This window comes from Vespa mandarinia, chromosome 8, assembly GCF_050613455.1.
Source record: "Vespa mandarinia isolate Hongniang chromosome 8, ASM5061345v1, whole genome shotgun sequence".
Taxonomy (NCBI): domain Eukaryota; kingdom Metazoa; phylum Arthropoda; class Insecta; order Hymenoptera; family Vespidae; genus Vespa; species Vespa mandarinia.
Genome location: NC_140817.1, coordinates 2,005,001 through 2,032,500, shown reverse-complemented (window position 1 = coordinate 2,032,500; position 27,500 = coordinate 2,005,001). Strand labels below are relative to the sequence as shown.

Genomic DNA, 27,500 nt, shown 5'->3' with positions numbered 1-27,500 from the left:
TATCCAATCTAAACGCGGAATTGCATATTAATGATATACACATATATTTTGTAATATCGATCGTTAAAAGACCGATCGATCCTTTATGGATCATTAAAATATGAAAAAAACAAATTTGTCGTTTGGAAAGTACAATAGGAACATGAAATGAAATTATTTCAAAAGATTGACTTTTCTTTTCTTTTTTTTGAATCGTATCTTTTACGAGCGTCATTAAACGTTAAATAGTAGACAAGTAGCTTTTAACTTGTAGAGATCGGCCTTGCGAAAGAGACAAATCCTAGCTGGTAATAGTCGAACGTATGTATGTATCTACTTGTTTGGAACGGAGTCAACCTTGCCAGAACGAAGGAAGGGAACGAATTGAAAGAAGACAGAGATAGAGAATAACGTTGCACATTTTACACACACACACACACACACACACACACACACACATATATATATATATATATACATACATCCTCTGTCTGTCGTTCAAGGAACGAACAATGATTTATTCTCGCGACCTTCCGCTTCTACGTTGCGAAATCATCAAGCGAGATTATCATGGATATAGAAGGAATTATTTAGCATCGTGTCATTTGCATCATCGTCTAACTACATATGTAATCGAGCCTTCGGTTAGTTAGTTTGCTTATTTGCTTGTGCTTGCTTGCTTGCCGCTTGCTTGCCGTTTGCTTCCTTGCACGTTTACTCCGTAAAACGAGCATGAATAATTTAACGAGCGCGCGTGCCCGTATCCCATACGGAATCCCTGACTCCCATCACCGGACTTCGATCGTTATTAGGAAATGATCGAGACCACTTCTCCTTTTTTTTTTTCTTTCTTTTTTCTTTTTTTTTTCTTTTCCCCTTCCCTCCCCTTTAAGTGCTGACGTAAATCATAAATTAAGTCGTCCGGTAAAAATTATGGATCGATATAAACGATCGATTATGATTCTTAATCATTGAGATCTATTTGTCATTTTATATCATACTTTATTTAGAATTATTACTTTTGTCATAGATGATAAATATGATCATTAAGATAGAATTGAAAATACAAACGACGCAATAAGAAATTTATTAATAATGTTATTTCAATAATTTCAATAAGAATGATGGTGGTGGTGTGTGTGTGTGTGTAATTATCAGATAATATTATACACATATATATATATATAGATAAAATAATAATAATAATAATTATAAAATATGCACAAACAAAACTATATTATTTTGACTTTATAAATACGCGTATATTAATAACAATAATATCACATAGAATGTTCAGGTAACCAATAAAAGTAATTGTGCGCGTCTTTAAAAGTCACTTATTCTTAATCCTAAAAATTACAACTAGTTAATATAAAAGTTTAAAAATAAATAGTCGTCATAAAAATTCACGGTCTCTTTTATAGAATTAAGTAAATAATATCTTGTCAGATTGTTGATAAAAATGTATATATAGCTTAATATAATAGTATAGTTATAGTAATAGTGTTATAATAATAATATAGTTGTATATAATATGTATATATAAATATATATATATATAAAGCTTAATGTAGTATTATAGTTATATGCATATATAAGACTATAAAGTTATATATGTATATATATATATATATATTTATATACACACGTATATGTAATAAGTCTTAAAGGAACTTTGATTTCACATACAGCCTTATGGTTTTTTTTGTACTATTATATACCTCTTAACCTATATTTTTTGTCATTATTGACATAAACTTGATAAAAAAGCATCGTATTTTGAAGTTTTATATTCTCCAGCATCGCAAACTGACACTTGTATAGCAATCCATTCAACAAAAAAACCTGGTGGAGCTCCTACGGCAATAAATTTCATTCTGTCTCCTATAAAGATGATAAATGATAAATTAAATTAATTTTTATTGCTTTTTTTTTTCTCTCCCCATTTTAAACTTAACACTTAGAAATACGTATAACTAATAAATTAATACTTTTGTATTATTCTTTTACCTCTCTTTAATAGATCTGATAGACCGTATTTATCTAGACACATCTTAAAGATATAAGTATTATTTTTATGGAACAAAATTTCCTTAAAAATGTTATATTGAAATTCGCCTAAAATTAGGCCAAAGTCATTATTTATAGTATTCAGCAATATTCCTTTGCCAATTAGAAATACAGATTGTGGATTGATGAAAGACTGAAATTGAAAAGAAACAAAAGAAATACAAATGTGAGAGATTTATTTGATATATATATATATATATATATGTATAAATAAAAATAAATCACCCATAAATAATATACTGACATTTTCAATAATTTGTAGAATTTCTTTAATTCTCAAGTCACTTATTGATGGTTCAGATAAAATATTGTTTATTATTGGTCTTTTTCCTTTAAAGACACAAGTAGCATACCATTCACAATTGTATTCATTCTCTTCAGGAATACAAGGTATAGCATCAAAGAAGATATTTTTCGAATTTATCTCATTGAAAATAATCTGAGATACGTCTAATTTTTCGCCATGATAATAAAAATTATTCGTCAAGAAATATATTTTATATTCTACTCCTGTAGTATCTGTGGTAATCAAAACACCATGATCTTTGTCTATATTAGAGATACGTCCTGAAATGTATTGTAATCCTACTTTAAGACATACACTTGATCCAAGCGTTTGATCATATGGCCAACAGGCCAGTGCTATCCATTCGTAAAGTCGTTGTCTTTGTTGTCTTAAAATCTGACAGGAAATTTTCACCTAAAAAAAAAATAATAATACGTAACATACTTGAGTGAATAATTAAATCTTTCGTTTTGGTTTTTTTTTTTTTTTCTCTTTTGTATCAATCTGAAAAATATACCTTCATGCCGCATTTAATGTATTTGTAGAACGGTTCATCTTGAGATATCAACCTGCCATTGTGAAAATATTTTTCTTTCTTTAGATAAACTTTTTGCAATTTATTATCAAGTAAGAATATTATTTCGGCACTATTAACGGATAAAACACGATTGACATGACCAACGACACAGTGCAAAGAACTTTTCATCGCCATTGTGATAAATTTTACTTTATTGAAATTATTGTCACGTTGATTAAATTAAAAAAAAAAAAGGGGAAAAGTTTGTTTTTTATATTAATTATTAACGATATGAGAAAAAAAATCAACGAGAAGATAATAGAAAAGTATCAAATGTACGAATAGGACAAACGATTCTAATTGAGTTGATATTTTGATACAGTTTAGCCAACCTTCTTAACCTAAATTATTTATCAAAATTATATTTCATACGCATTAATTAAACAAACAAAATTTACATTCAATATTTATGTATATATATATATATATATTATATATCTATTTTCTAATACGTTAAATTAATTAATAACGATATAAAAACAATATAATATAGAATCAAATCAGAAATATCATTTTTCGGTTTCGAAAGAAAAACACACCAAAACAAAATAAACAGAAACGATTGGACGTAAATCTCGAAAATCCGTCTCTTCTATTGGTCGATATTATAACCTTTACGTATCTCGTGACGATCAGCGCCATCTTTGTATGAAAAAAAAAACACAATCGTTGAAAACAACGATCATTTCCCTTCTAGAAAATTTCTTTTTCTTTGGTTCTTTCAACATAGCGCGCTTAACGAAGTTTCGAAAAAGCTTTCGCCATTTGTTCTTTTTCATTTTAATGTTATTTTTCAAAAATAATATCCATCTGATTGATTATCAACGATTGAAGAATATATCGGTACGTATTATCATCGAAATGTAATATATTTCGCGCGAGTATTAATTATTTAATTAAAAAGTAAATCTATATATTTTGTTTTTTGTTTTTTTTTCTCCACCACCTCATTGTTTTTTTCTCTTTTATTTAGCATCGTGAAAAATTATATCGTAGTTTATTCTCGTCCCGTTCATGGCCATGATTCCTGTAACGCAACATTGGAAAGGTCTCGACGAAAATATTCTCGATCATCTTCTTTTTTTCAAGTAAGATCAAATTTTTTTCGAATATTCTTACGTACGAACTTAATAAGAGACGTATTGAGATGGAATTGTATCAAAAAAAAGAAAAAAAAAAATTGAATAAGTATTAAAATAGACGCGATTGTGTATTAAAAAGGATGCAATTGTATTAAAATTGTTGAAAGAGAAAAAAAGAAGAGGGAGAGAAAGAGAGAGAGAGAGAGAGAGAGAGAGAGAGAGAGAGAGAGAGAGAAGAGAGAAAATTAGATAATTCAATCCTATGGAAATACGATTCTTTTTGGTAAATGCATGAAAATATTATTACAGGTGTTTTTTAACATTGTACTACAGATCTTCTCCAAAGGAATTTGAAATTCTTCGAAGACCACCAGAGAATTTTCGTTCATGAACTTATTGACTTGTTTTCCTGTGATAAAAAAAAAAAAAAAAAAAAAAAAAGATAAAGAGTTATGTCAGACATTTTTTTTGGCTTTCTTTTTTTCTGTTTCGCTTTCAAACGTTAATCGATTTTATAAATTCATTGATTACGTACCAAGGATTGAGTCACCATTGAAAAGATTATTGAATTCGTAAATAATCTTCTTTGGATGCAGTTTGATATTGTATTTTGTCACTCCAAGATAAATCTCATTATCTTCTTGAACGAATTCCTCGAATTGTATCGAATGATGCATTTCCATGTCGACTGAAAAAAAAAAGTAAAAACAAAGTATTAAAAAAAAAAAAAAAAAAAAAAAAAAAATTGGTTGAAACAGTTTTATTCTGAGATACTCACGCACAGTTATATTATATTTTCCAGAACCATTTATTTGTATTATTGTAATCTTTCCGTTGATCTTGTAATCTCCAAATAAAGTCAATATAGGATTATAACTGTCCATTTCGATTGTTAAAGTTGTCCAGTTTAATCTAAAAGGAAAAAAGAAAAAAGAAAAAAAAAAAGAAAAAGAAAGAAACGGAAGGATTGCAAAAATTTTGAAAGAAAAAAAAAATAGATATATATATATATATATATATATATAATTATTTAATAAAAAATTTTATGCATACTGAACGTTGTTTATCTGTAGATCTTTGGTCATTCCGTGAATTTGAATATCATTATATTCTTGCTGTAGAGAACTTTCTGATGTATTGATTGTTATATTGTTGATTTTCAATGGTTCGAATGGTGATACGTTGAAACTTTTCAAACCTACATTACAATGAAAAATTTACAAATTTAATATATCATTAATAATATATAATATTATTAATAATAAAAATTTATTAGATAATATGTTAATAATTAAATATTCGAGGTTTCGTTCGTTCGTATTATAGAAATACTTCATATACGTTTTTTAATATCTTTTTTAAAGTGCCTTTTTTTTTTTTTTTTTTTTTTTTTTTTTTTTTTTTTTTAACATTTTTAATAATCGATAATTGATAATTGATTTCAAGAAAACCTCGATTCGAAACCTTGAATCGATTTTAAATGTGTACGTGCGTTTTTATCCTTTTCTCGTTTATATAGTAGATCAATTTTTTTTTTTTTTTTTTTTTTTAATATTTACCTGATTACAGTAGTAGAATTTAACGATTGAATTGACGATTGTCAATTGCTTTTTCGTCAATCTTTTGTTTCTGTTTTGTTTTTTCTTTTTTTTTTTTTTTTATATACAATACTTGAAATTATGTCGATTATCATGATTTTTTACGGTCGTAAAAAGAAGGAAAATAAAAAAGATTCGCGTCATTTATATCTTTTTTTCTCCTTTTGTTTCTCTCTCTCTCTCTCTCTCTCTCTTTCTCTTTTTATAGAATTATCAATAATATTTTTGAAAAAGAATCTTACTTACCGTTGGCCATAGAGACAATAGCGTCGGTAATAGAATTGCTCAAACATTCGGAATATTGGGAATCAAATCTATTACAAATTTTGAAGCTGCTCGCTGTATTATAAAAATTATTATTATTATTATTATTATTACTATTATTATTATTATTATTATTATTATTGTTACATACATTTCTCAGAGGTTCTGATTAAGTTATTTAATCACGTAATCGATTTGCATTGTTTGCTGCAATATTGAATAATAATTGCGATCTTATCGTAATTGAATTTACTCTTGCAGATGCTTAATTTTTATAAAATATAAATATAAATATAAATATAAATATAAATATAAATATAAATATAAATATAAATATAAATATAAATATAAATATATATTCTTGTTGTAAGGACAAGATTACTTTAAATTTCTGTAATAACATTACGTACTTAATTTACGTAAATATATTATAACGTTAGAGAAATAGCATAATATGGCGTCCCATAAAGAAAAAAGAAAAAAAAAGGAAGAAGAAGAAAAAAGAAATAAAAGAAATGTAGTACAAAATACGAGAATAAAAAAAAAAAAAAAAAAAAAAAAAAATAAATAAATAAATAAAGAACGATCAACTCACGTAGATTCGATGCTGTTGTTGTTGCAACGATAAACAAAAAATGCACAATAATGATCTTCATGGTTGAATTCTTTTCTTTTCTCTCGAATTCTTACTTTTTCTTTGAATGTCGCACACTTAAAAATATCTCTGACTGAAATATATAGAACCAGTTCTATTTAAATGGTTGCATTATTACTCCTACCACCTTTCTAAAATCCACGAATTCGACATGTTTATCGACAAATTTTATAATCATCATTTTTGCATGCTCGAAGCGAATGTGCACAATCAATTTGCATTGATTGTAAAATGTTTTGCATCATCGTACGTAGTTTTTCAAGAGTCATTGTTTATGAAAAAAAAAAAAAAAAAAAGAAAAAAAAGAAAAAAAAAAGTCAAAGAAACTCAATCAATCTTATTAACTTTAATTAAACATTTTATATATTTTCCATTCGAATTTCTCTCTTTCCTTTTTTTTTATTTCGCTGATAAATGACGCAACTTGTAAACACTCGAACGTCTCACATATTTCTCATCATATATATATATATTTTACTGTAATAATCAAATTTACTTTGGAGAAACAATTACGCGTTCGTTATGACGCTTTAACGTAAATAACGAATTACGACATGCTTATCGACAAATTTTACAATCATTTTACAATTATTTGATAAGCGCAAAATTATTTTCGAATTTAAATTCATTAAAGTAATCAGGGGGGAAAAAAGAATAATAAAAGGAGGATATTTTTGAATTTTTTTTTATCTTTCTTTTTATTTTAATATTTTTTTTTCCTTCGTTATTTGCCTTTTTTTTTTTTTCTTTTTCTTCTTTTTTCTTTACTTTTTTCTCTTCTATACGAGACATAGAGTACAATAAAATCTGAACGGTGATTTACAGATAATTTACGACGGATAAAAACGATCGTTATTTGTTTAAGTTATTTATTTACACTTTTGTAAACATTCATAATGTTACTTAATTAATTTATTAAAATACGAATACTTTCATCGTGTCGATGAAAATTCAGTCTTTGAACTCTGTGATTAAACTTTGAAAGAAAAAATAAAGGAAGAAGAATAAATAAATAAAAAAAATTAAAATCTTAATATCCTATAGAGAAAATTATTGCCATGAACAATGATTTGAATGATCAATAAGATCAAAAATACAGCTATGTTTTGGTTTATGAAAAAAACTCAATTAAAAAAATGATTCTTTTAAAAGATTTGGATAAAAATTACTTTTCTGTACTTTTAAAAACAGATATATACATATATATATCTACACACACACAGACACACGCACGCACACGCACACACACACACACACACACACACACACACATGTGTATAATTAGAATCGTGTGGTGCGTCTAATAAAAAAAATTATTTAAACTATAAAAATACTTCGTTAAGGAAGTTTCTTTTGGTATTTTAATGCCAAGCTGTTTAACACTGGACGTGGTTTAGAAATACCAAGATCTATGGCATGTCCTGTCAATGGACAACTTTGGCAACGTTTTTTCTTATAATTTGTATTGCAAGTACTCTTCTCTTGTCTTACTATATATCTAGGAAAGTAATGAACGCGTTTTTTTTGTATCGTAGCACAAGGTGGCATAGTTACGACCAAATCTTTTCTATGAATCCTTTTAATCGGTTCTGCAAAAAGTCGATCGTTTAACATATATTGCTGTAACGAGCCTGAAGATTCCGATGACAAAAGTGTTTGACCCGATCCATGAGTATCAAAATAATTTTCTTCACGAAATTTTCTCAATTCTTTAACTTCATTCGTCAAAGATTTTAAAGTTTTCCTTTGACAATCTTTATCATCCCTCAATGACGATTTTTTTGATTCTCTATCATCTTCCTCATAATCCTTTGGATAAATACGATATGTCTTTAATTCTTTCCTTTTCAAATCATCGGTAAATTTGTCTACTTTATTTTTATAACATTGACAATCCGTGGTGGATGATCTTATGGTTTTTTTAATGTCAAGAGATGATCTCGAAGTAGATTTTTCTTTACGTCCATCTGGTATAAACTTTTTAGAAGAAATAGTCCTCTTTACGAGAAACTTTGTTTTAGATGGTTTTCTCAAAGGCACTTGAATGCCTTTATTTACTTTTTCTATTATTTCTTCTTGACTTTGTTCTTCTTCCTCGTCTGTCATAGAACTTGATACTCTTTGAATAGAATCGAATTTATCAAAGTCAATAGTATTAGATTTGTTAATTGTATCAGTGATAAATTTTGATTGACTATCACTATCCATTAGATATGACGTTTTATTGGTTTTTAATTTGTGACAATGCAATGATCTCGGACAAGTATCAAGACAATCACCCGAGGATACATCCTTTAAAACAGAAACCTTTTTTTGAACGTTGCGAAGAAATTGAGATTGAGGATAATAATTGATTTTTTCTACTCTTCTAATTGTTTCACAACTAATTGGTGGAGTCAATGCTTCTTCTATATTATTTTCATTTATAGGCAATGCTACTTGACGACAAATATGATTTTTACAATAATTACATAATGTATTAGATTTATGTATGACCTTTGAAGAATTAGATTGTATCTTTTTAACTTCAACATTGCAATAACATTCTTTCACTGGTTTTCTTTTTATTATGTAAGAATTATGCGATTGGGATAAATTTTTCGATGGTATAACGATTCTATCTAATGGTCGCATATTAGAAAGAGACGTATACGTTTGATTATTATTATCAAATTGATAATCCAAATGTAAAAGATTGTTAACGGCACTTGAATCATTTCTCAAATTCCATATTTCTTTATGACTTCTTAAATGAGAATTCTTTTTCTCTAATGTACTGTAAATAAATGTTTATAAATATCGCATATTAATTGAAAAAAAAAATATATATATATATTGCTTTTGATATTTATTTCCTTTAGGAATAATACTAACGAATTTTGTAAATATGATCTTTTAATTTCATTATTGATTTTCTTAGAATTTCTTTTGGTAAGATCTAACAAAGTTCTACTTCTCTTACGTAAGTCATCTAAGAATAGTTCAGTATCTTTATCCATGTACAATACAACTTTTTCTATTACCTACATTCTTATCAGTAGGTCAAAGTTGAAAGCGTTATATATACATGGGCAATTGCCATGATCTCTCTTTAATGTACATTTCAATTGAAAATAGAATAAACACACGAAGGAATAAATTTTCCTTCTAGATTTTATTAAGTATTTCTTTAAAAAAGATTTTTCTTTTTAAAACATAATAACGTTTAACTGTACTATGTCAATCACTTGAGTGAAAAAAAAATTTTATTATCGACGAACGAATACAAATATTTACTATCACTGGATAAACGAAGTGAAGTGAGTTTAGTATCAACTATAAACAAAAAGAAACGCCACAGTTTGGCCAATGTTAAGGAGAGAAAATTTTCCTATGCCTTGTGAAAGTTTTTTTTTCTTTTCTTTTCTTTTTTTTTTTTTTTTCCCCGTTACGATGCAACAATGATAGCAGTTACAGAAGTTAATTTTGTTTTGCATGAGAAACATCGATTTTTTGGTAAAATTTTTTTTCGCAGATCGAACGTAAACCAATCGAATTGTCGTGAATTTATCACGATATTTGATTTTGGCGCGCTTTTCTCAAATAATATTTTACTGCAGCCATGTTGGAGCAGTCGTGTATAGGACGCGGCGTGCGTTTCGATGTACCTTTGCCTCTTAAGTTTTTTAATTTAATTATACTCATTATATTTTATATCGATACTTCGGCATATAAGAAACAATTAATTTTGCTTTTAATAAAGAAAATGTGAGACTGAGAAACGTTTTATCGACATACTCGTATTCTAAGTGTTCATTCGTTCGAATTGGAGGTTATAAACTCTCGCGTGTTGCCGTTGACGAACGCGCGCGATTAATAAATTTTAAGAGAAAAGAAAAAAAAAATAAAAAAAAAAAAAGAAAAAAAAAAGAAAAAGATGAATTTCTCTGGAAATAATATTATTCAAGGCACATTGCCTCAATTTTCCGAGCTAACATCGCGATCGAATTCTACTTCTAACGTTGAATTTAATCATAACGGAAGCAACAGTAGCAGTGCATTAGAATTACCAACGGTTCAAAATTCTATTTACACTACGGTCGCAGGTTCGAATCAGAATAAACAGCAATTTCTTGTAAGTAATAAATATAGAATTTTTCTAATAATTTCTTTTTTTTTTTTTTTTTTTTTTTTTTTTTTTTTTTTTTTTTTTACCCTTTTCATATACGTAAACACACGTGTTATACGTTGTCGCTTAATCATTGTTTTTTTTCTTTTTTTTTTTTTTAGGTAAACTCACAGAATAAATACCCTGGATCTTTATTTACTTGGCCGGATTCTAATACTCTTATGCAGCTGTGCGAGAAACAGGGTATACAAGCAATCAACATTCCTAATTATAATCAGTGCAATCCTTCTTCGATAATCAACGTCCAATCAAATACTCTCCCAGTAAGGATTATACCTAATGTGTACTTACCTTCGACGTCTCAAATAGATACTCAAAAGGAAGAGAATAAGACTGACAATGATACGAGAAATTCTGATGAGCAACAAGCTGCTCAATTGGTACAAGGTTCTAATATGACCGAATATCTTCAAAAGTTGCAAGCTACGACACTGCCATTAACATTACAACAATTAATAAAATTACAAACTGAACAAATTAAGAAAGATAAGACGGAGGAAGAGAAATCTGAACATAATCAAAACAATATTTTAAACATTCCTAGCGTATCGGTATTTAGAAATTCACAGACACAAAATGGAAATAATTTTATGAATTCCGAACATATGATGATAACATTGAATCCTAATGATTTTAACGTACATTTGCTATCGAATCAACAAGATAATGATAATAATGGGCAGATAGTAAAAGTAGAGCAACAGGTACAAACGGATTCGCCGAAAGTTGAAAAGAAAATGAAATTTCGGGCAAAAACCGGAGAGATCAAGATCAGCGTTGCTTTAGACGGTTCAAGAGTTTATTGCTGTCCAGAGTGCAATTTAGTTTTTCCTGAAAAATCCGAGATAGATCAGCATATACAAGCACACATACAGGTGAAGGATTTTTTTTTATATTGTTGTAAGAAGTGTACTTTCTTTTTTCTTTCTCTCTACGTTTATTTTCATTATCAATCTGTTTTTTTTTTTTTTTTTTTCTCCTTCTTTTTTTTTAGGAACGAAAATATCAGTGCAAGGAGTGCGGAGCGATGTTAAAAAGAAAAGAGCATTTGGATCAGCATATGCGAGGTCATTCCGACGAAAGACCATATAAATGTCCTGTGTGTGAGAAAGCTTTCAAAAGGAATGAACATTTGACGAGACATTACGTTATTCATTCCGGTGATAAAAATTTTTCTTGTACCGTATGTCAAAAGGCTTTTTCACGAAAGGACCATTTGAATAAACACACTCAAACACATTTGGGCATTAAAAAGAGTAAAAGCAAGAAGGATCTATTTTTTATAGAACAGAAAGAACCCTTTGATAAAGCCGTTGAATTATCAACAATGCCTAAGCAACAAGAAGTTGTCATAAAAGATGATTCCATTAAACAGGAAACTGATTTTCTTCATCATCTTCATAATCTTCAGAAAGATCAAGTTCTATCGAATACTTTCTCGTCGTTTAAAGAACAATCCTTAAAAGAAGTAACGACACTTCAGCAACCGCTTGTGAACATGAACGAAGTCTTGCCGCAAAATACAAGGTACTTAATGCCTTCTTAGTCAATAAACATAATCGATATAAAATCTTAAGCAATAATTTGCTTAGAAATATATAAGGAAAAAAAAAACAAAAACAAAAAAAAAGAAAACAAAAAAGGCTGTTTATGGAACGTGTTGAAATCAGCACAAATAGATAATCAATGGGATCTGCTTATGGATCAAATACTTTGGTATACTTTATCAATTTTGCGACCTTAAGTTTATCGTGATAGTAAATAATAGGATAACAATGCAAGTATATTTTCTTGCATTTCTGAGATTTAGACGTGGTAAATATCATCGAGAAAATGTTTCTATTATTAAGCGTCTATATTTCAGTGTGATCTTGTTTTATGAAAGAGTATGAATCTGTTGAAATGTTTGAGTGAAATGAATAGTCCTAAAAAGAAAAGGAAAAAAAAAAAAAAAAAAAAAAAAGAAAAACAGAAAAAAAGAAAGAATGAAAGAAAGAAAGAAATAAAGAAGAAAATAAAAAGAACAGAAAAAAAAAAGTATAAATGTTCAATGAATGATGCCTTAAGTTCGCGATCATAGCGAACACACACTGAAATATATAAGGTTGATTTCAATTTAATATACTGTCCCATCACAACCATTATATTTTATCTGCGCTTTATGAGATAAACGTGATTAGATATTTTTTAGAAGTTGCCATTACAATGCAAGTAATCCATATAATAGTATATGGACTACTTGTTATTATATATGTTAGTTTATCTAAATAAAACAAAACAAAAAATAGTTTCTTCTATCGATTCTAGTCTCCAAGGACAACATTTAAGATAAACGTTATAATAAAGTAATAGAAAATAGGGGCGGGGAGGGTGGGAATGGGGAATTTAGAAATACTATTGGAGAACATAAACGCTCTGTATATTTTATTTCGATTCTAAGCTTTTCTTTTTTTTTTTTTTCTATTTTTTTTTTATCTTTCCTTTTTTTATTTTTTATTTTTATTTTTATCTTCATTTTTATTTTATTTTATTTTATTTTATTTTATTTTTTTTTTTTTTTTTAAGTGATACCGGCTATCATCGTTATTAATTATTAGAAATTTACTCGATCAATCTGCCATTAGGATGTGTTCTGATATAAATGGAGTACCATCGCAAGTACACAATTAATCTGTACATAGACATAATTTATTATGCGTTATTGAGAAAAAAAAAAAAAAAAAAAAAAAAAAAATAGTTTGATAGTATAGTTCAGCGTTTCAAATCTGATCTCCTCGATTAAACGTCCTTAGACATTAATGTAATCAATCGTATAAACAATTTAAAAGACATTCGCCGGCCATTGATCGAATTACTCAATCCATTTAAAATTAGTCATATAAGATATAATTTTCAAATATTATTCTAATAACATTTCCTGTCATTTATTACAACTTTATGAAGGCTGATTATTGCATAATGATTGTTTATATGAACGAATCTCTCACAATAGGCAAATACGATTCTCGATTAATTAATTATTATGAAATTATGGATATATATGTTTACGAACATATTTTCTTATAGATCATTATAGATCCATTTATACAGGTATTTAAATCATCGACATAGATTTTCTATTATTTATTCCGAAAGAAAAATAAATTTCATTATAAATAGATTTTGGGGGATGGGAGGGAGCGAAAGAGAGAGAGAGAGAGTGATAAGGGGAAAAGAGGGAGGGGGGAGAGAGAGAGAGAATGAAGATTTTTAATAAGATTATATATACGTATGCATACATGTTTCTATTTTGGAAAATTTTTTAATCTGAGAATCAAAAGTATTTGCATATGCGGTACATTGAAATTGGGCACGTATAATCGTAATAATCCCTTATCGATTAAGAGACACTTTGGAGAATAAATATTGTAATCTAGAAGAATTATAATTGAGAACTCAGTAGAAAAAAAAAAAAAAAAGAAAAGAAAAAAGAATTGTTTTTCATTGTCAAATAGATTACATATTTTCTTCGAAGTGCCTAATTAAATGCGAAAACTTCCAATTAAAAACGACGACGGGCTTAATCGAACCTGCGTCGTATAAAAAAAATATTCTTATACCTATACACGCATTATTAATTATAAATAATAATAATAATAATAATAATAATAATAATAATAATATTAATATTAATAATAATAATAATAATAATAATAATAATAGTAATAATAAACGTGAGATATTGGCATGATGCTATGCCGTTATCGCGCGTTATCATAGAACCAAAGACTTCAGGTGTACGGTGTATGTGAGGTTAGCAGTATTTTATTAGCATCTCATTCATTGTCTCTTTTTAATCGGTTTGTTTCTTTCTTTTTTTATTTCTTCTTCTTCTTCTTCTTCTTCTTCTTCTCTTCTTCTTCTATTTTTATTTCGTTCGTTTAGCTTCTCTATTTTATTCTTTTTCTTTTTCTTTTTCTTTGTTTCCTCTTCTTTAAATCTCAAAACCGATTTTATATACTTCCAAAGATGCATGTGATTAAGGATTAAGCGAGCGTCTAATCGCGTACACCTTTTTTAAGGTCTGACGAATTTCAATCATGTCGATACAAATTCACAACATCGTGTTACTCGAGAACAAGATTATTATTTGTATAGTATATAATAAATAGCGCGGGCGTGCCAAAAAACAAAACAAAGTGACAACAAGAAAAAAAGAAAAGAAAGAAAGAAAGAAAGAATGAAAAAGATAGATAGATAGATAGATAGAGAGAGAGAGAGAGAGAGAGAGAGAGAGAGAGAGAGAGAGAGAGAGAGAGAGAGAGAGAGAGATAGAGAGAATAAGATATGAAAAAGAAAGAGTGACGCATGTATTTTTCAGACCGAAAATATTTTTCAATAAAAGAAATTTAGAGAGTACAATTTTAATCCATTGCGATCTGTTATTTATTCATTTATTAAATATATATATATATATATATATATATATATATATATATATATAATTGTTTATATTATTACAGGATATGTGGCTGATGAGGAAGAGAAGTGGGTATAAAAATATATAGTAATAACATCTCGATCATTGATTATTTATTAATTGCATAGATATGACTATATGAAATTATTTCAAATGATATAAAAAGCAAGAGAAAAAAGAAAAACGATACGATTGTTATGTTACAAAGCTGATGCTTTTATTTTTTTTATTTTTATTTCTTTTTTCTTTTTTCTCTTTTTTTTTTTTTTTTTTTCCTTCATTCGCGAGTATAGAAGAATAATAGTCTGAGTTATTCGCGTGTGTCATTGACCCTAATAAAGCGTATAATTGTTATGAATGGCTCTCGTAAGTTTCGCGTAAATTCCGTAAGAAAGTCCTAGAAGAGAGCCAAGCCACTCGACGAAATGACGGCCTAGGGTCGTAGGAAATTGTAGACCGGTTGTTGCCGGGGTTATAAATTCAACGTCCTTGTCCTTTTTATTATCATCATTTTCCACGTCAAATTCCAATGGCATTAAAGGTTCCAATTGTTCCAACGGTTGGAGCTCTTCGAATCTGTCATATCTCGGCTCGTCGTAAAGTGTTTTTATTCTCGTTTGATATCTCTCAGATTCCTTTGGGACTTGTGGATTTAATTTCGTTATACCCGAATTCGTATTTATTGGATTTTTCCAAATTAATTTCAATGCCTCGATATCGGGATTCGGCGCGTCCTTCGGTAATATTTTTCCGACGTTACTGATAGTAACATTGTTATCTCCTTTGCGAAATACAAAATTATATGTTGCACGTAATTTTCCAAATAATTTGTCGAATAGTTTTGTCTCGTTATTATTATTATTATTATTACTAGGCTCACGATGATCGTTAACGTGTATCTCCTCGATCGGAAATAATTTTGTTATTTGTGGCTTCGTTTGTACTCTCGTTGATAGGAGCTGTTGGAATATAAAATCAAATTATTATTTTTTTTTTATTTTTTTTTTTTTTTAATAAGTAGTTTTGATAATATGTATATATTATATTTTTTATCGCGAATGGGTGTCTCACCCTTTCCCCGTTCCAACATCCCTTACGCGCTTTTGTATATATATGTGTGTATATATATATATATATATATATATATGCATATATTTCGGTCGAATTCGGGGTAGAATAAAAAGTCAAGTTTTGCGCATGCGCGACCCAAACGCCATTTTGCCCCAACTCATAGTAAGTACTTAGAATTAGCATCATTTTTATAAAACACGTTGACGCGCGTTATTCGTAGCTAATATAGTCGTTAAAATTCAAGATTTATTCTCGAATTAATTTTCTTTTTCTTTTTTTTTTTCCCCTTTTCTTTTTCTTTTTCTAACCTCATATCAGAAAATTGTCAAGAATTGATATTTATATGACCATTGGAATTTTCATTGTCACGATTTCGCTCATCTTATTTTTCTTTTTGACGTTTCTTTTTATTTTTTTTTTTTTTTTTTTTTTTTTTTTTTATTTCTCTTCTCTCGGGACAATTTTTTTGTCTCACACGTTAGAATATATATTTCGAAATAATGATTAATAGTTATACACGATTGATTTCGAAAGATTTGATAAATTGGGTCTCCGTACGCGCAAGAACCTTTATGTGGTGAGACCTGTACAATCGATATTACTTGCCATATCGAATTTAGCGTAAAAATTATTACTACGCAATATAATTAATATCGTAAATATTGTCGCGGCAATTAATTGTCTCCGTTTAGGTTTTCTTTTTTTTTTTTTTTTTTTTTTTTTCTTTTTATTATTTCTTCTAAATTTCTTGTTATCGAAAGAAAAAATTTAATTGTTTTATTACGATCGTAACATTGACAAAAAAGAAAAATTTTCAAAATTTGATTATTATAGAAAATAAATTTTACTTACGCAAAGAACCAAACAATATCCCAGGGAGATCTTCATTTTGTTATTTATTTATTTATTTTTATTTTTATTTGTATTTTTTCTTGTTCGTCGTTTGCCTTTATGCTGAATAGAAATTAAATTTTTATCTAACGCAATTCAATACGCCCACACTCGATAGCTTGTAACGTCGACTGAAGACCATCATCAATTTCAAAATCAATTTATACCTGCTTTCAAACCAAGGGCGTAAAAACTGATCGTCTATAATACTACGATGAAATGCATATCTATTGTTTTAGCCGGCGACTTTGCGTATTGGATACAGCAATTGACACAGAATTAGTCAATACACCGTTTGGCAAGTCCAAGCACGTATTGATGCGCTTGAGTCTTTGCCAACTCATAATCCAGCGGGCATTAAACAATATCGATCTTTGGATTCGACGATGGGTCAAGGTGATCTTTGAAAATAAGACAGAATCATTTGGATCGTGTGTGTGTATATTTTTTCTTTTTATCTTTTTTTTTTTGTATTAGTCGATCTTTTTATCAGTCGAAAGGATGATTAAAAAAAGTTTTAAACCGTTCACTTTTATAATTATTGAATATAGCTTTGAGTCATATATGTGTGTATGTATATATATATATTTTTTTTTTTTGGTTTTCTTTTTTCGTTTCTTAGAACCAGCCTGAGGTTTTAGACAATGACATTTTTATTAGACAATGCTTTCGAACAATCGTATTACATTAATATGTAAGATATGAGTCAATCGTGTATAAGACGTCTATGTAAGTATACGTCTTATAAATAAATTTTCTTTTGGGAAATTTTTGAAGATATTGAAAGAGTATATTATGCGATTATGATAAAAAAGATTTATGGTATATATATATATATATAGGGTAAACGTTTAGAAGCCGATGACGTACAGACGTGAAATATCGAACGAGAGGAATAGGAGGATGCTTTTTTATGAAAAGCAGATGTTTCGAAGATGTTTACTTACTTTCTCTTGCTGAAAGGCGAAACATTCGTCTGAAAGTAGCAGCGACTTAAAACTTAATAGAATATTGATAAAAGGATAACAAATAGAAAGAAACCAAAAAAAAAAGGAAAAAATTACAAAGTTATAATGTTCTAAATTTATGATAGAAATTATCTATACAACGTTAGACAAATAGATTTAATTATATCGAACGAATACAATTGTTCGCAACTTCGACAACTTAGATACTTAACTGTTTCTCATCGAGAACAATCATATATATATATATTTAATATATGATATATCCGATGTACGATATACATATTTAATAGTAATAATAATAATAATATTAATAATAATAATAATAATAATAATAATAATAATAATAATAATAATAATAATAATAATAATAATAATAATAATAATAATGAAATAATAATTTTGTTCGCAGATACGTAGACACGTAAAAACGAAAAGAAATTAGGCCAGAGAGGGCTTATGGAATAAAAAAAAAATTTTAAAAAGAGAAAAAAGAAGAAGAAGAGGAGAATGTTGAAAAAGAGTAGGTTAAAAAAAAAAAAATTGATCAATCGCATTCGGACTTATGCATCGCATGCAACCTGCCATAAAATGTCGAGAAGCACCAGAGTAATTTTTTGGTTTCCCTAACCAATTCGTTTCCCGATCACGAAGGAACACTAATTCGCAGTAGCCTAGATCAAAGTCCTATCATTTTTCTCCGGATGAGTTTTAATGTACTTTCTTCTTTCTTTTTTTTTTTACTTTTTTTTTCTTTTTCTTTTTTTTTCTGTTTTTTTTTTTTCCTTTCTTTCTCTCGGTAACCACAGACAGATGGTTGAAACGATTCGGATCACGTTTCAGCCCTTTGTCATTTTCGATGAAACACATTAAATAGGCACTTGCTCTCGACAGGGCGACTTTAATATTATTCTTCTTCATCTTCTTTTTCTTTTTCTTTAATTCTTTTTTCTTTTTTTTTTTTTTTTTAATCTTTACGATTGATAAATTTATTAAATTTTAACCTGTTAACCGCGCATGTACGGTTAGCGTAGAAAGACTATCGATGATCGATGAAGGTGAATCTATCAGAATATATTTTCATTCGAGATGATTAAAATATATTTTCATTCAAAAATGGTTAAAATAGAAGCGGAGAGGAGGGCGGGGGTGGATGGGTAGGCTTGATGATGGGGAAATAGCGATGGTGGTGAGAGATGGACACTTCGGATAAATTAATGAATCGTAAAATAAAGAGATATATAATAGGTTTTTACGTCTTTCTCTCTCTCTCTCTCTCTCCGTCTTTTTCTTTTAATTGGACAGATCGCGAGGGTCAAATGATTTACTTTTTTTTTTTTTTTTTGTTTAAATCAGAGAGAATTGAAATCTTGTTTAAAATAATTGACTCGTCGTTCCACTCTCTCGTCCCTCGGTTAACAGATTAACAATTTTCGTCTATTAATTATTATACGACTATTTAATGAAACTTCTTTTTTTTTTTTCTTTTTGTCTTTTATCAGCAGAAGGAAAAAAAGAAAAGGAAGGAAGGATGGAAGGAAGGAAGGAAGGAAAGAAAAATGGAAGATCAGAAGTAGGAGAACATTTTAAGAAAAGGAAAAACGAAGAGGTAAAAGATTTCTAAGATCGTTGCTAAGTACACTGGTAGGTTCTTCGAGATCTCGTATTACGAGTTTCGTCCTGTTTTTGGCGTCTTCCCTGGTGAGTTCGTTCCTTTCAAGGATCTTGTTCAATAACTTCTTCAATTGAGGCCCGATACCACCTTCGGCCGATGTATCGAGCACCTGGAGAACCTCGTCGGAATATCCAAAGTACTTACCATAACCCTGTTTTCTAGCATCCTTCCCAAGGGCATCGTAGAGTGAAGCTAGCTGTACCAAAGATGCCTTGGGCTCTGCTTTGACACGCTTTAAATAGTTGCTAAGGCTCGGCCTTGGTACTTGTGTCACTTTTTCACCAAGCATTGTGAACCTGCAAAGGTGAAATAAGTCTTAGAATTTCCATTCTACCTTTTTCTACTATCCTCTTTCCTTTTTTCTACTTCTAATGCTTGGGGTACTCGTTAAGCTTTGAGAAACGACGTCGTTAACGATCATCTTTCTTTCTATTCTTTTTTTTTTTTTTTTTTTTTGTGCTTTGCTTTTTCTTCTCTCTCACTTTTTTTTTTCTTTGCTCTTATTTTTTTATGAGACAACAATATCTTTCGTCCGATTTATAAATTATCAAAAAATACCGGATCTAACGAAGATTACTTTTGAGAAAATAAATCACACCTTTTACGTGACACTTTATTGTTAATTATGTTTTCTTTTTTTTTTTTTTTTTTTTCTTTTTTTTTTCTTTTTTTTTCTATTATCCGCAAAAAAAGAAAAGAAAGAAAAGGAATTAGTTCGAAAAGTATAAAAAAGAAAAGTCTAACTTATTTGTAAAGTCACTATTTTCTTTTTTTTTTTTTTTTTTTTTTTGGGGGAACTTTTAGATTACACTCTATCGGTTTATAGAAAAATCTATAAACATATGGCGTACTCGAATATATGTACGTGTGATCCAAATACGTATTGAAAAGTAAGCGAAGAAAAGAAGACGTTTCGTCGATTTTTATTGGTCGTTCACGTTACGTGGTTTTCGTGGGTAGGAATGAGCAATATGATAGATATTTCATCGTGTTCGATTGAACCAATCCCGTGGAAACGCGTGAAAGAGTATGAGAAATCGATTTATAGCAGTTAGACTCGCAATATCCTGCACTCCTCGATAAATGGAATAAACCTTCTTCTTCTTCTTCTTCTTCTTCTTCTTCTTCTTCTTCTTCTACTTTTACTTCTTCTACTTCTTCTAATTCTTCTTCTTCCTCGAGCAAATCATGCGATACCAATCAATCTTTTCCCTTCTTATTAATCATTTGTCATATTTACAATTTCCTCGTTATTCTCTAAATATTTTTCGTTAAAATGAAGAATCATTAATAACTCAAATTATTACGTACTAATTACTTTTTTTTTTTTTTTTTTTTTAAAGATTTTCATATTATTATGAATGCTTTCATTTTTCTTTTTCTCTCGTCCATGAAAAGTCAAACAATTTTTTGAACAAATCGATTCATTTTTTCTTTTTTCTTTTTTTTTTTTTTTTTTTTTTTTGATTTCTTCGATATTTCTAATAATTTTATCCTTTTTAGATAAGCCTTAACGATTAATACTTTTCTGATTAATTGCAAAAACAAAATGACAAAAATGAAAAGAAAGAATTATAAAATCTACCTGTTTTCATCATCCTCCTCTTCGATCTTTTCCATTTTAATGTTATCGTCATAATTATCGTCCGATAGATCATCATAGATCTCCGTCGAGGTAGGTTTTATTATTTCATAGATCCCTTCGACAATGCTATCAATACTTGGTTGATTTTGAATTTTGGAATCTTTCGTAAGTGATACCGGGGTTGTCGTAGGTACGACATTCGATTCCTCTTCATTTATTTCCGGAAGTTCTTGATTAATTTCTTTAAACTGTACGGCCGTTTCCGGTTTCTCGTAATTCGTTTCCGGAGTTGCATAATTCATTTCCGGCGTCTCCTCGTGGATTTCAAGAAATTCCTGATCCCGATTGTCTATCATAGTTGCCAAAGTTGAAACGTAATGTTCGACGTTAGTTAATGTTTTCTTTTTATTAATCATTTCCGTTGCAGTTTCAGCCATTTCCATTATTTCTGTTTCCTTAAAATTATCCTCGATCACAGTGGATAATGTTGTCCCTTGATTCGTTTCAACAGTAGAAGAGGAAATACTCGTAGTGGGAGTTGTTTCCATTGCTTGAATAGCTTTTAGTTGTTCAACCGCATGGAAAATGACCTGAATATGAAAAAAGAATTCGTTCGTTACATCAATCGAATCGATGGTAATAATTCATTTTACTGTTTTTCTTTTTCTTTTTTCTTTTCTCTTTTTTTCTCATCCTCTCTTTTTTTTTCTTTTTCTTTTTTTTTTTTTTCTTTTTTTTTTTTTATCGATTGAAAACCATACACCCACCTGCATAGCTGCCGGAAGATAGGCATTTGAATAGACCGGCTTTGAAAAAGCTGGCGGTTTCCTAGCTACCGCAGCGTATGCCTGCGGAAAGAAAGAAAACAAAAAAAAAATGCAAAATTAAAAATCGCAAAATTGAAATTGAAATTCGTATGTTTAATATATACACGCACATAAATATGTATATATATATATATATATATGTGTGTGTGTGTGTGTTACTTTTAATTAATGCTTTCATTGAAATTAGAAATGTAGTTAGCTCGTTTCGACGGTAACTTCGTTAATTAGCATTCTCACGTTTATTTCCTTCGTTTTATTTACATTCAAGTTACTTTGATTAATTATACGAATAATTACTTTAGATTGGATAGGTAGTCTTATGTCGAGTTAGTACGATTTTTCTCTTTCTTTTTTTCTCTTCTCTTTTCTTTCCTTTCTTTTTTTCCTTTTCTTTTCATTTTAAATAGCTTACGAAAATGGCAAAAAAAAAAAAAGAAAAAAAAAGAAAGAAAAAAGAAAAGAAAAGAAAAGAAAAGAAAAGGAACAATTCATTCGAATTTTTCATACTTCGTGCTTCGAAATTGTAAGCTCTCGAATTAATGAACAAATTATTAAATTAAACTACTATTGTTTCATTCTTGTATGTATTTTTAACGATCATTGATCGATCGTATTATTTACGGAGAAAAAAGTTTTAATTAATAATTCATGCATTTTTTCGTGTGCCTATCGTAACACGCGCCAATTTAACACACACACACACACACACACATGCACATATATATATATATACACACATACACAGATGCATGCATGAATTAAAAGAGGAAACTCTTGTTGGAACTTAATTACGTTCATTAGCCGAGTCACGTAGTTAAAAGCTTACCTCTCGTAGAAAGAGTAGAACTAGTAAACGGTGAATTAGCCTCATCTTTTTGTGGGATTTTGTTCTCTCGATCTCTCTCTTCCTTTCTTATATCTCTTTTTGTTTGTTTCTTTGTTTCTTTTGTGTGTTGTATTTTCTTCTTCTTCTTTTTTTTTTTCTTTTTTTTTCTTTTTTTTTAAGAAAGAAGGAACGACGATATTTCTCTCTCTCCCTCTTTCTTTCTTCTTCCGGTTTATCTCACACGAAAAATTCGAACAATTTAATTTTATATATTTATCTCACGTTAATAACGATCTATCGATGATCTATGATTGATAAACAAGCTGTTATCGTTATTCCTTCGTAGTTCGTAATTCTCTTCCGAGGCTTGCCGACGAGCGTTCGAAAGAGACTGGTCTCGAAAAGTCTTGGTAACGGTTCCAGGTCGTCCTCGGCCATGACTCTATACGTACATCTACATTCTCTCCTCGTATATAAACTCTTTGATTTTCGTCGTCTTCTTCTTCCTTCTCCTTCTTCCTCTTCTTCTTCTTCTTCTTCTTCTTCTTCTTTCTTTTTTTCTTTTTCCTTCGTCTTCTTCCTCCTTCATCACTTTATTTTTTTTTTCTCCTGATCTACTCTTCATAAATTTTTATTTAGTTCTATTTAATATATCGTCGTTAAGAATCCTCGACGTAGATTTATTTAATCGTACCAATTAATGAATATAAATATATTTAATAATATAAAAGGATAATATATAATGATGAAATGTGACACGTGAACGTACGTACGTACGTATGATATGAATGAATGAATTTAAAAAATCATTAAAGATCAATCTAAAGTAAGAACTCGTAGGTAAAATGATCGACTAGTGCCAAAGCGATCGTGACACTTAAATTAAATCGGTCACTTTGTTATTCAACGTGCGTCTTGTTTAATTCAGAGAACGATGCACGCTTTCTTTGCATCGAACGAATTGAATTGACAGAGTTCATTCGTTTGACTGTATCGATGACTTTTTCTTAGACGTGCCATTGCGTTATATAAATCGTCCATTTATTATAATAAGCGTAATAGTTTTTCATTTTTTTTTTTTTTTTTTTTTTCTTCATTCCTTATCTCCGATGCAATTATTATTTATCGATAATTATTACTTCGTTTTTGTTGTTTTTTTTTTTCCCTTTTTGCGGATGATTCGTTTCTTTTTTTTTATTTCTTTCTTTCTTACTTTCTTCCTCCTTTTTTTTTTCTTTTCTTTTCTTTTTTTTTTTTTTTCACGAGGATCGGGAACCCCCCTCCCTCCCTCTTCTTTTTCTCTTCTGGTCCCTTTTCTTTTTCTCTTTTCTTTCTTATCTTTTCTGTTTTTTCTCTTTCTTTTTTTCTTTCTTTCTTTCTTTCTTTCTTTCTTTCTTTCTTTCTTTCTTTTTTGCCTCAAACACAACTACGTTAATTTTATTCTCCCCGTTCGTTGGTTCGTGTAGCTAGATTTAAATACCGCCAACTCGTCGTCGATCTGCCTGGTAAATTGAACTTCGAATTTATTATTCATTAGGCGAGAGCTGTTGGCTTTAAAAAGAGCTGAGCTTTACGGTTTTCTTACATTGCTGTTAAGTGAACGAGAGAGAGAGAGAAAGAGAGAGAGAGAGAGAGAGAGAGAGAGAGAGAGAGAAATAAAGTTTCGCCTTTTCCCCTAGATTTGCAATAAAAAAAAAAATAAAAGAAAAATCTTTGTAATTCGTTCGATCGTATAATTTCTCTTCATTTAAAAGATCTATCTACGTATATATGTCAGGGTCATACCTATTACAATACTTGAAGAGTACGATCCTTCGTACACACGTATTTTTGTTTTATTTTTTTTTTTTTTTTTTTTTATCTTTCAGATAAATCCTTTCTTCTGCTTCTTCTTCTCCTTTTTTTTTTTTTGGTCTGTTTGATAATAATTCTTTACCGAGATATTCGAGACTTTGTTGCGGATGAAGGGAGTAGAAGGGAGGATAAAAGAGGGTGCGTGAAACGTATGGATGGAAAGATCGAAATGGAAAATTAACAAAGAGAATGAAATTTAACGATAGACAGTTTTACCTCGAGACAGTTGTTTTCAAGGATCGCCAATCAGGTCTTTAAGTTTTGTCGAGAACGATCGACAAAAGGTCGACCGGTTTCGAGTTTCATGTTTTGTGATTTTTTTTTTCTTTTTTTTTTTTCTTTTCATCGAGCGACCTCCGATCGTGAAAAATTCACCATTTCTCTCTCTTTCACTTTTCATTTTTCTTTCTTTTTTTTTTTTTTTTTCTTTTTTACGACGAGTTTTACGTACGATAGACACAAGCTCCGATTGACGATAAAAAGAAAACTATTTATATATATATATATTTTTTTTTTTTTTTTAGTGATATAGCTTATCGATCGTTAACGGGAATGAAAAGTAATAGTTGAGAATATAAAAAGATAAAACGTTATCGTTTGCAAATGAGCGATAGTGTTGAATTATTATGACAGTGTTTAATAACGGTAAACGACGCTTTTATACTTAACATATATATATATATATATATATACGTACGTGTGTATGTGTATGCGCGTGTATAAGCATAACGTAGCTGTAATACATCATATACATATATTGATTGTAATCATTTGTAAAAGCGATCGAGAATTATGATTATTACGATAATTTATTTGACCTTTTTCTTTTACAGAAGTTATAGGAACGATTGACGTAAGGAGAAAAGAATTTATTCGAATATTATAGATATTTTATTTGTTTTTGTGAAAGTATTTTTATTCGATCGCTTTTTTTTTCTTTTTTTTTTTTTTTTAATGGAGAAAACAAATATCCTGAAACATTACAAAGAACAAAATAATCGTTCGCATAAATATACATATATATATATATATATATAATAATTCGTATAACATCGAGATATGATAGTTTTCAAAATAGATTTTAAATTAGATTAGGTCGAATGATTTTAATTAAATAAATATATATTATAACCGTCATATTATATTCTTGACGTAGGTTGTACATTTTAAAATTTATATAGTAAATAATCCTCTACTATTATTACGAAATAATTTAGCTCCGTTAGTTTGTCCTATGACAAACGAGTGTTACGGTACTTTGCTAATTCGAAAGGTCGTCGTCGTCGTCGTCGTCGTCGTCGTCGTCGTCGTTGTATTAGTAGTTCTCGTCTCTTCTCGACGTTCAATGTCGAAGACATGGCTTTGAAAAGCGTCAATTTTCACGGAACAAACGGTTGATATTTACGATCTGACAGGAACGGTAATTAAAACGTATGGTATTTCTCTTCTCCCTTTACCCTTCTCCCAGAGAAAATTACTCGTAAAGATAAAGTCTTTAATGCGTTTGAAAACTTTCCTTCTCTATGTGAAATTTTCAATGATATTATATATATATATATATATATATATATATATATAATATATATGTATATAATACATATATTATATGTATACCTGAAACGAGTTTGTTTAAAATAGAAAAAGTTTTTCATAGGATATACGTTTGACGATAGAATGGGAGATTTTGTTTTGTATGGATTAGATTAAAAGTTAATAAGTGATATATATATATATATATATAATTTTTTTTTAGCTTTTTACAATCTGAAAAAGAAGATTTTTAAAAAAGAAAAGAAAATTTTTGAGTAATAATAATATATTCTTAAAAATTATCCTAGAAACTTTCGATCATTGATCTTGGATTTATATTCTTCGTATATATATATGTATATATATATATATATATATATATATATAGTTTATGGTATTTCTAGTATTATTTTTTATTTTGTTTTTTACTTTTTAATTGACTATTTCGTACGATCGATGTTTATTTATAACAAAGATTTCTCTCTCTCTCTCTCTCTCTCTCTTTCTCTCTCCTCTCACTCTTTGAAAAGAAACGATCGTCGAACTGAAATTTTAATTTTTTTTTTCTTTTTTTTTTTTTTTTTAATTGGACGTAGCAACGCATATAATTAAATGATCTTTCCTTTTAGAGGAAATTTATAAGGATGATTATCGGAGTACTCTGACGTTGTCAAAAATCAAAGGAAAATGTTTCCCATCTACGGGGTGATACAAAATTTCTTAAGTGATGTTTATCGAATTAATCCTTCTTCGAGACTTTTATGGGGTCTGTAATTAGATCTGCAAGTTAGTTTCGTAGAAATAAAATTGAAGATTTTTAATGAAAAGAAAAAAGAAAAATAAAGAAAAAAGGAAAAAAAAGCAAGAGAAAAAAAATCAAATAGAATGAAAAGAGAACGAAAAGATCGAGCCAAAAAAAAAAGAAATTGTCGAAACAGGAGCAATCAATTTTTATAATAATTTATGAATAATTTTGTTCCACTCTGTATATTTCCCTTTCTCTCTTATTCACTTTATCTTCTGTTTTTGACTTATGAAAAGTCGTCGAGTAACTAATACGAGCGAGAACGAATAAAAGGGACAAGTATCCTAAGAGAGAGAGAGAGAGAGAGAGAGAGAGAGATCTTTAAACCCTTGC

General features: G+C 28.9%; 6 protein-coding genes across 13 annotated transcripts in view; 1 reads left to right on the top strand and 5 right to left on the bottom strand.

Moving 5' to 3' along the window:
* Nucleotides 1–1,107: 1,107 nt before the first annotated feature.
* Nucleotides 1,108–3,233, bottom strand: LOC118449322 (uncharacterized). The gene is made up of 4 exons (XM_035883766.2): nucleotides 2,853–3,233; nucleotides 2,294–2,749; nucleotides 1,990–2,182; nucleotides 1,108–1,863 (listed from the first exon to the last, which is right to left on the bottom strand). Exons 1-4 carry the CDS (start codon nucleotides 3,045–3,047, stop codon nucleotides 1,724–1,726), a joined length of 984 nt encoding a protein of 327 aa, XP_035739659.1. The 5' UTR covers nucleotides 3,048–3,233; the 3' UTR covers nucleotides 1,108–1,723.
* A 973-nt stretch (nucleotides 3,234–4,206) lies between these two features.
* On the bottom strand, nucleotides 4,207–6,693 carry JHBP-1 (take-out-like carrier protein). Of its 2 annotated transcripts, XM_085658854.1 has the most exons (7): nucleotides 6,452–6,693; nucleotides 6,008–6,063; nucleotides 5,839–5,931; nucleotides 5,048–5,192; nucleotides 4,773–4,906; nucleotides 4,530–4,682; nucleotides 4,207–4,403 (listed from the first exon to the last, which is right to left on the bottom strand). In XM_085658854.1, exons 3-7 carry the CDS (start codon nucleotides 5,846–5,848, stop codon nucleotides 4,255–4,257), a joined length of 591 nt encoding a protein of 196 aa, XP_085514980.1. In that variant the 5' UTR covers nucleotides 5,849–5,931; nucleotides 6,008–6,063; nucleotides 6,452–6,693; the 3' UTR covers nucleotides 4,207–4,254. The 2 variants fall into 2 exon arrangements, with proteins under 2 accessions (XP_085514980.1, XP_035732677.1); XM_035876784.2 differs by lacking the exon at nucleotides 6,008–6,063 and having other exon boundaries at nucleotides 6,452–6,688.
* Nucleotides 6,694–7,236: 543 nt separating this feature from the next.
* On the bottom strand, nucleotides 7,237–9,814 carry LOC118449317 (uncharacterized). The gene is made up of 2 exons (XM_035883753.2): nucleotides 9,386–9,814; nucleotides 7,237–9,287 (listed from the first exon to the last, which is right to left on the bottom strand). The coding sequence occupies exons 1-2, from the start codon at nucleotides 9,508–9,510 to the stop codon at nucleotides 7,850–7,852; spliced, it is 1,563 nt and encodes a 520-aa protein (XP_035739646.2). The 5' UTR covers nucleotides 9,511–9,814; the 3' UTR covers nucleotides 7,237–7,849.
* Nucleotides 9,815–9,963: 149 nt separating this feature from the next.
* Nucleotides 9,964–27,500, top strand: part of LOC118448314 (uncharacterized) — a 24,039-nt gene continuing 6,502 nt past the window's right edge. The window contains exons 1-4 of one of the 6 annotated variants that reach the window (XM_085658983.1): nucleotides 9,964–10,625; nucleotides 10,781–11,554; nucleotides 11,674–12,206; nucleotides 19,568–19,674. In XM_085658983.1, the coding sequence (XP_085515109.1) occupies nucleotides 10,428–10,625; nucleotides 10,781–11,554; nucleotides 11,674–12,206; nucleotides 19,568–19,655 (1,593 nt within the window). In that variant the 5' untranslated portion in view covers nucleotides 9,964–10,427 and the 3' untranslated portion in view covers nucleotides 19,656–19,674. Of the gene's footprint in view, nucleotides 10,626–10,780; nucleotides 11,555–11,673; nucleotides 12,967–13,244; nucleotides 15,011–15,181; nucleotides 15,208–18,477; nucleotides 18,509–19,567; nucleotides 19,675–27,500 lie in introns of those variants that run through there. The other 5 variants (XM_085658984.1, XM_085658985.1, XM_035881422.2 and 2 more) reach the window with 5 other exon arrangements.
* On the bottom strand, nucleotides 15,248–17,215 carry LOC118448335 (uncharacterized). Of its 2 annotated transcripts, XM_085658987.1 has the most exons (3): nucleotides 17,062–17,215; nucleotides 16,010–16,097; nucleotides 15,248–15,919 (listed from the first exon to the last, which is right to left on the bottom strand). In XM_085658987.1, the coding sequence occupies exons 1-3, from the start codon at nucleotides 17,095–17,097 to the stop codon at nucleotides 15,471–15,473; spliced, it is 573 nt and encodes a 190-aa protein (XP_085515113.1). In that variant the 5' UTR covers nucleotides 17,098–17,215; the 3' UTR covers nucleotides 15,248–15,470. The 2 variants fall into 2 exon arrangements, with proteins under 2 accessions (XP_085515113.1, XP_035737358.1); XM_035881465.2 differs by having other exon boundaries at nucleotides 15,252–16,097.
* ImpE3 (Ecdysone-inducible gene E3) lies at nucleotides 18,476–23,377 on the bottom strand. Its single transcript, XM_035881451.2, has 4 exons — nucleotides 22,979–23,377; nucleotides 22,093–22,173; nucleotides 21,326–21,915; nucleotides 18,476–20,036 (listed from the first exon to the last, which is right to left on the bottom strand). The coding sequence occupies exons 1-4, from the start codon at nucleotides 23,021–23,023 to the stop codon at nucleotides 19,652–19,654; spliced, it is 1,101 nt and encodes a 366-aa protein (XP_035737344.2). The 5' UTR covers nucleotides 23,024–23,377; the 3' UTR covers nucleotides 18,476–19,651.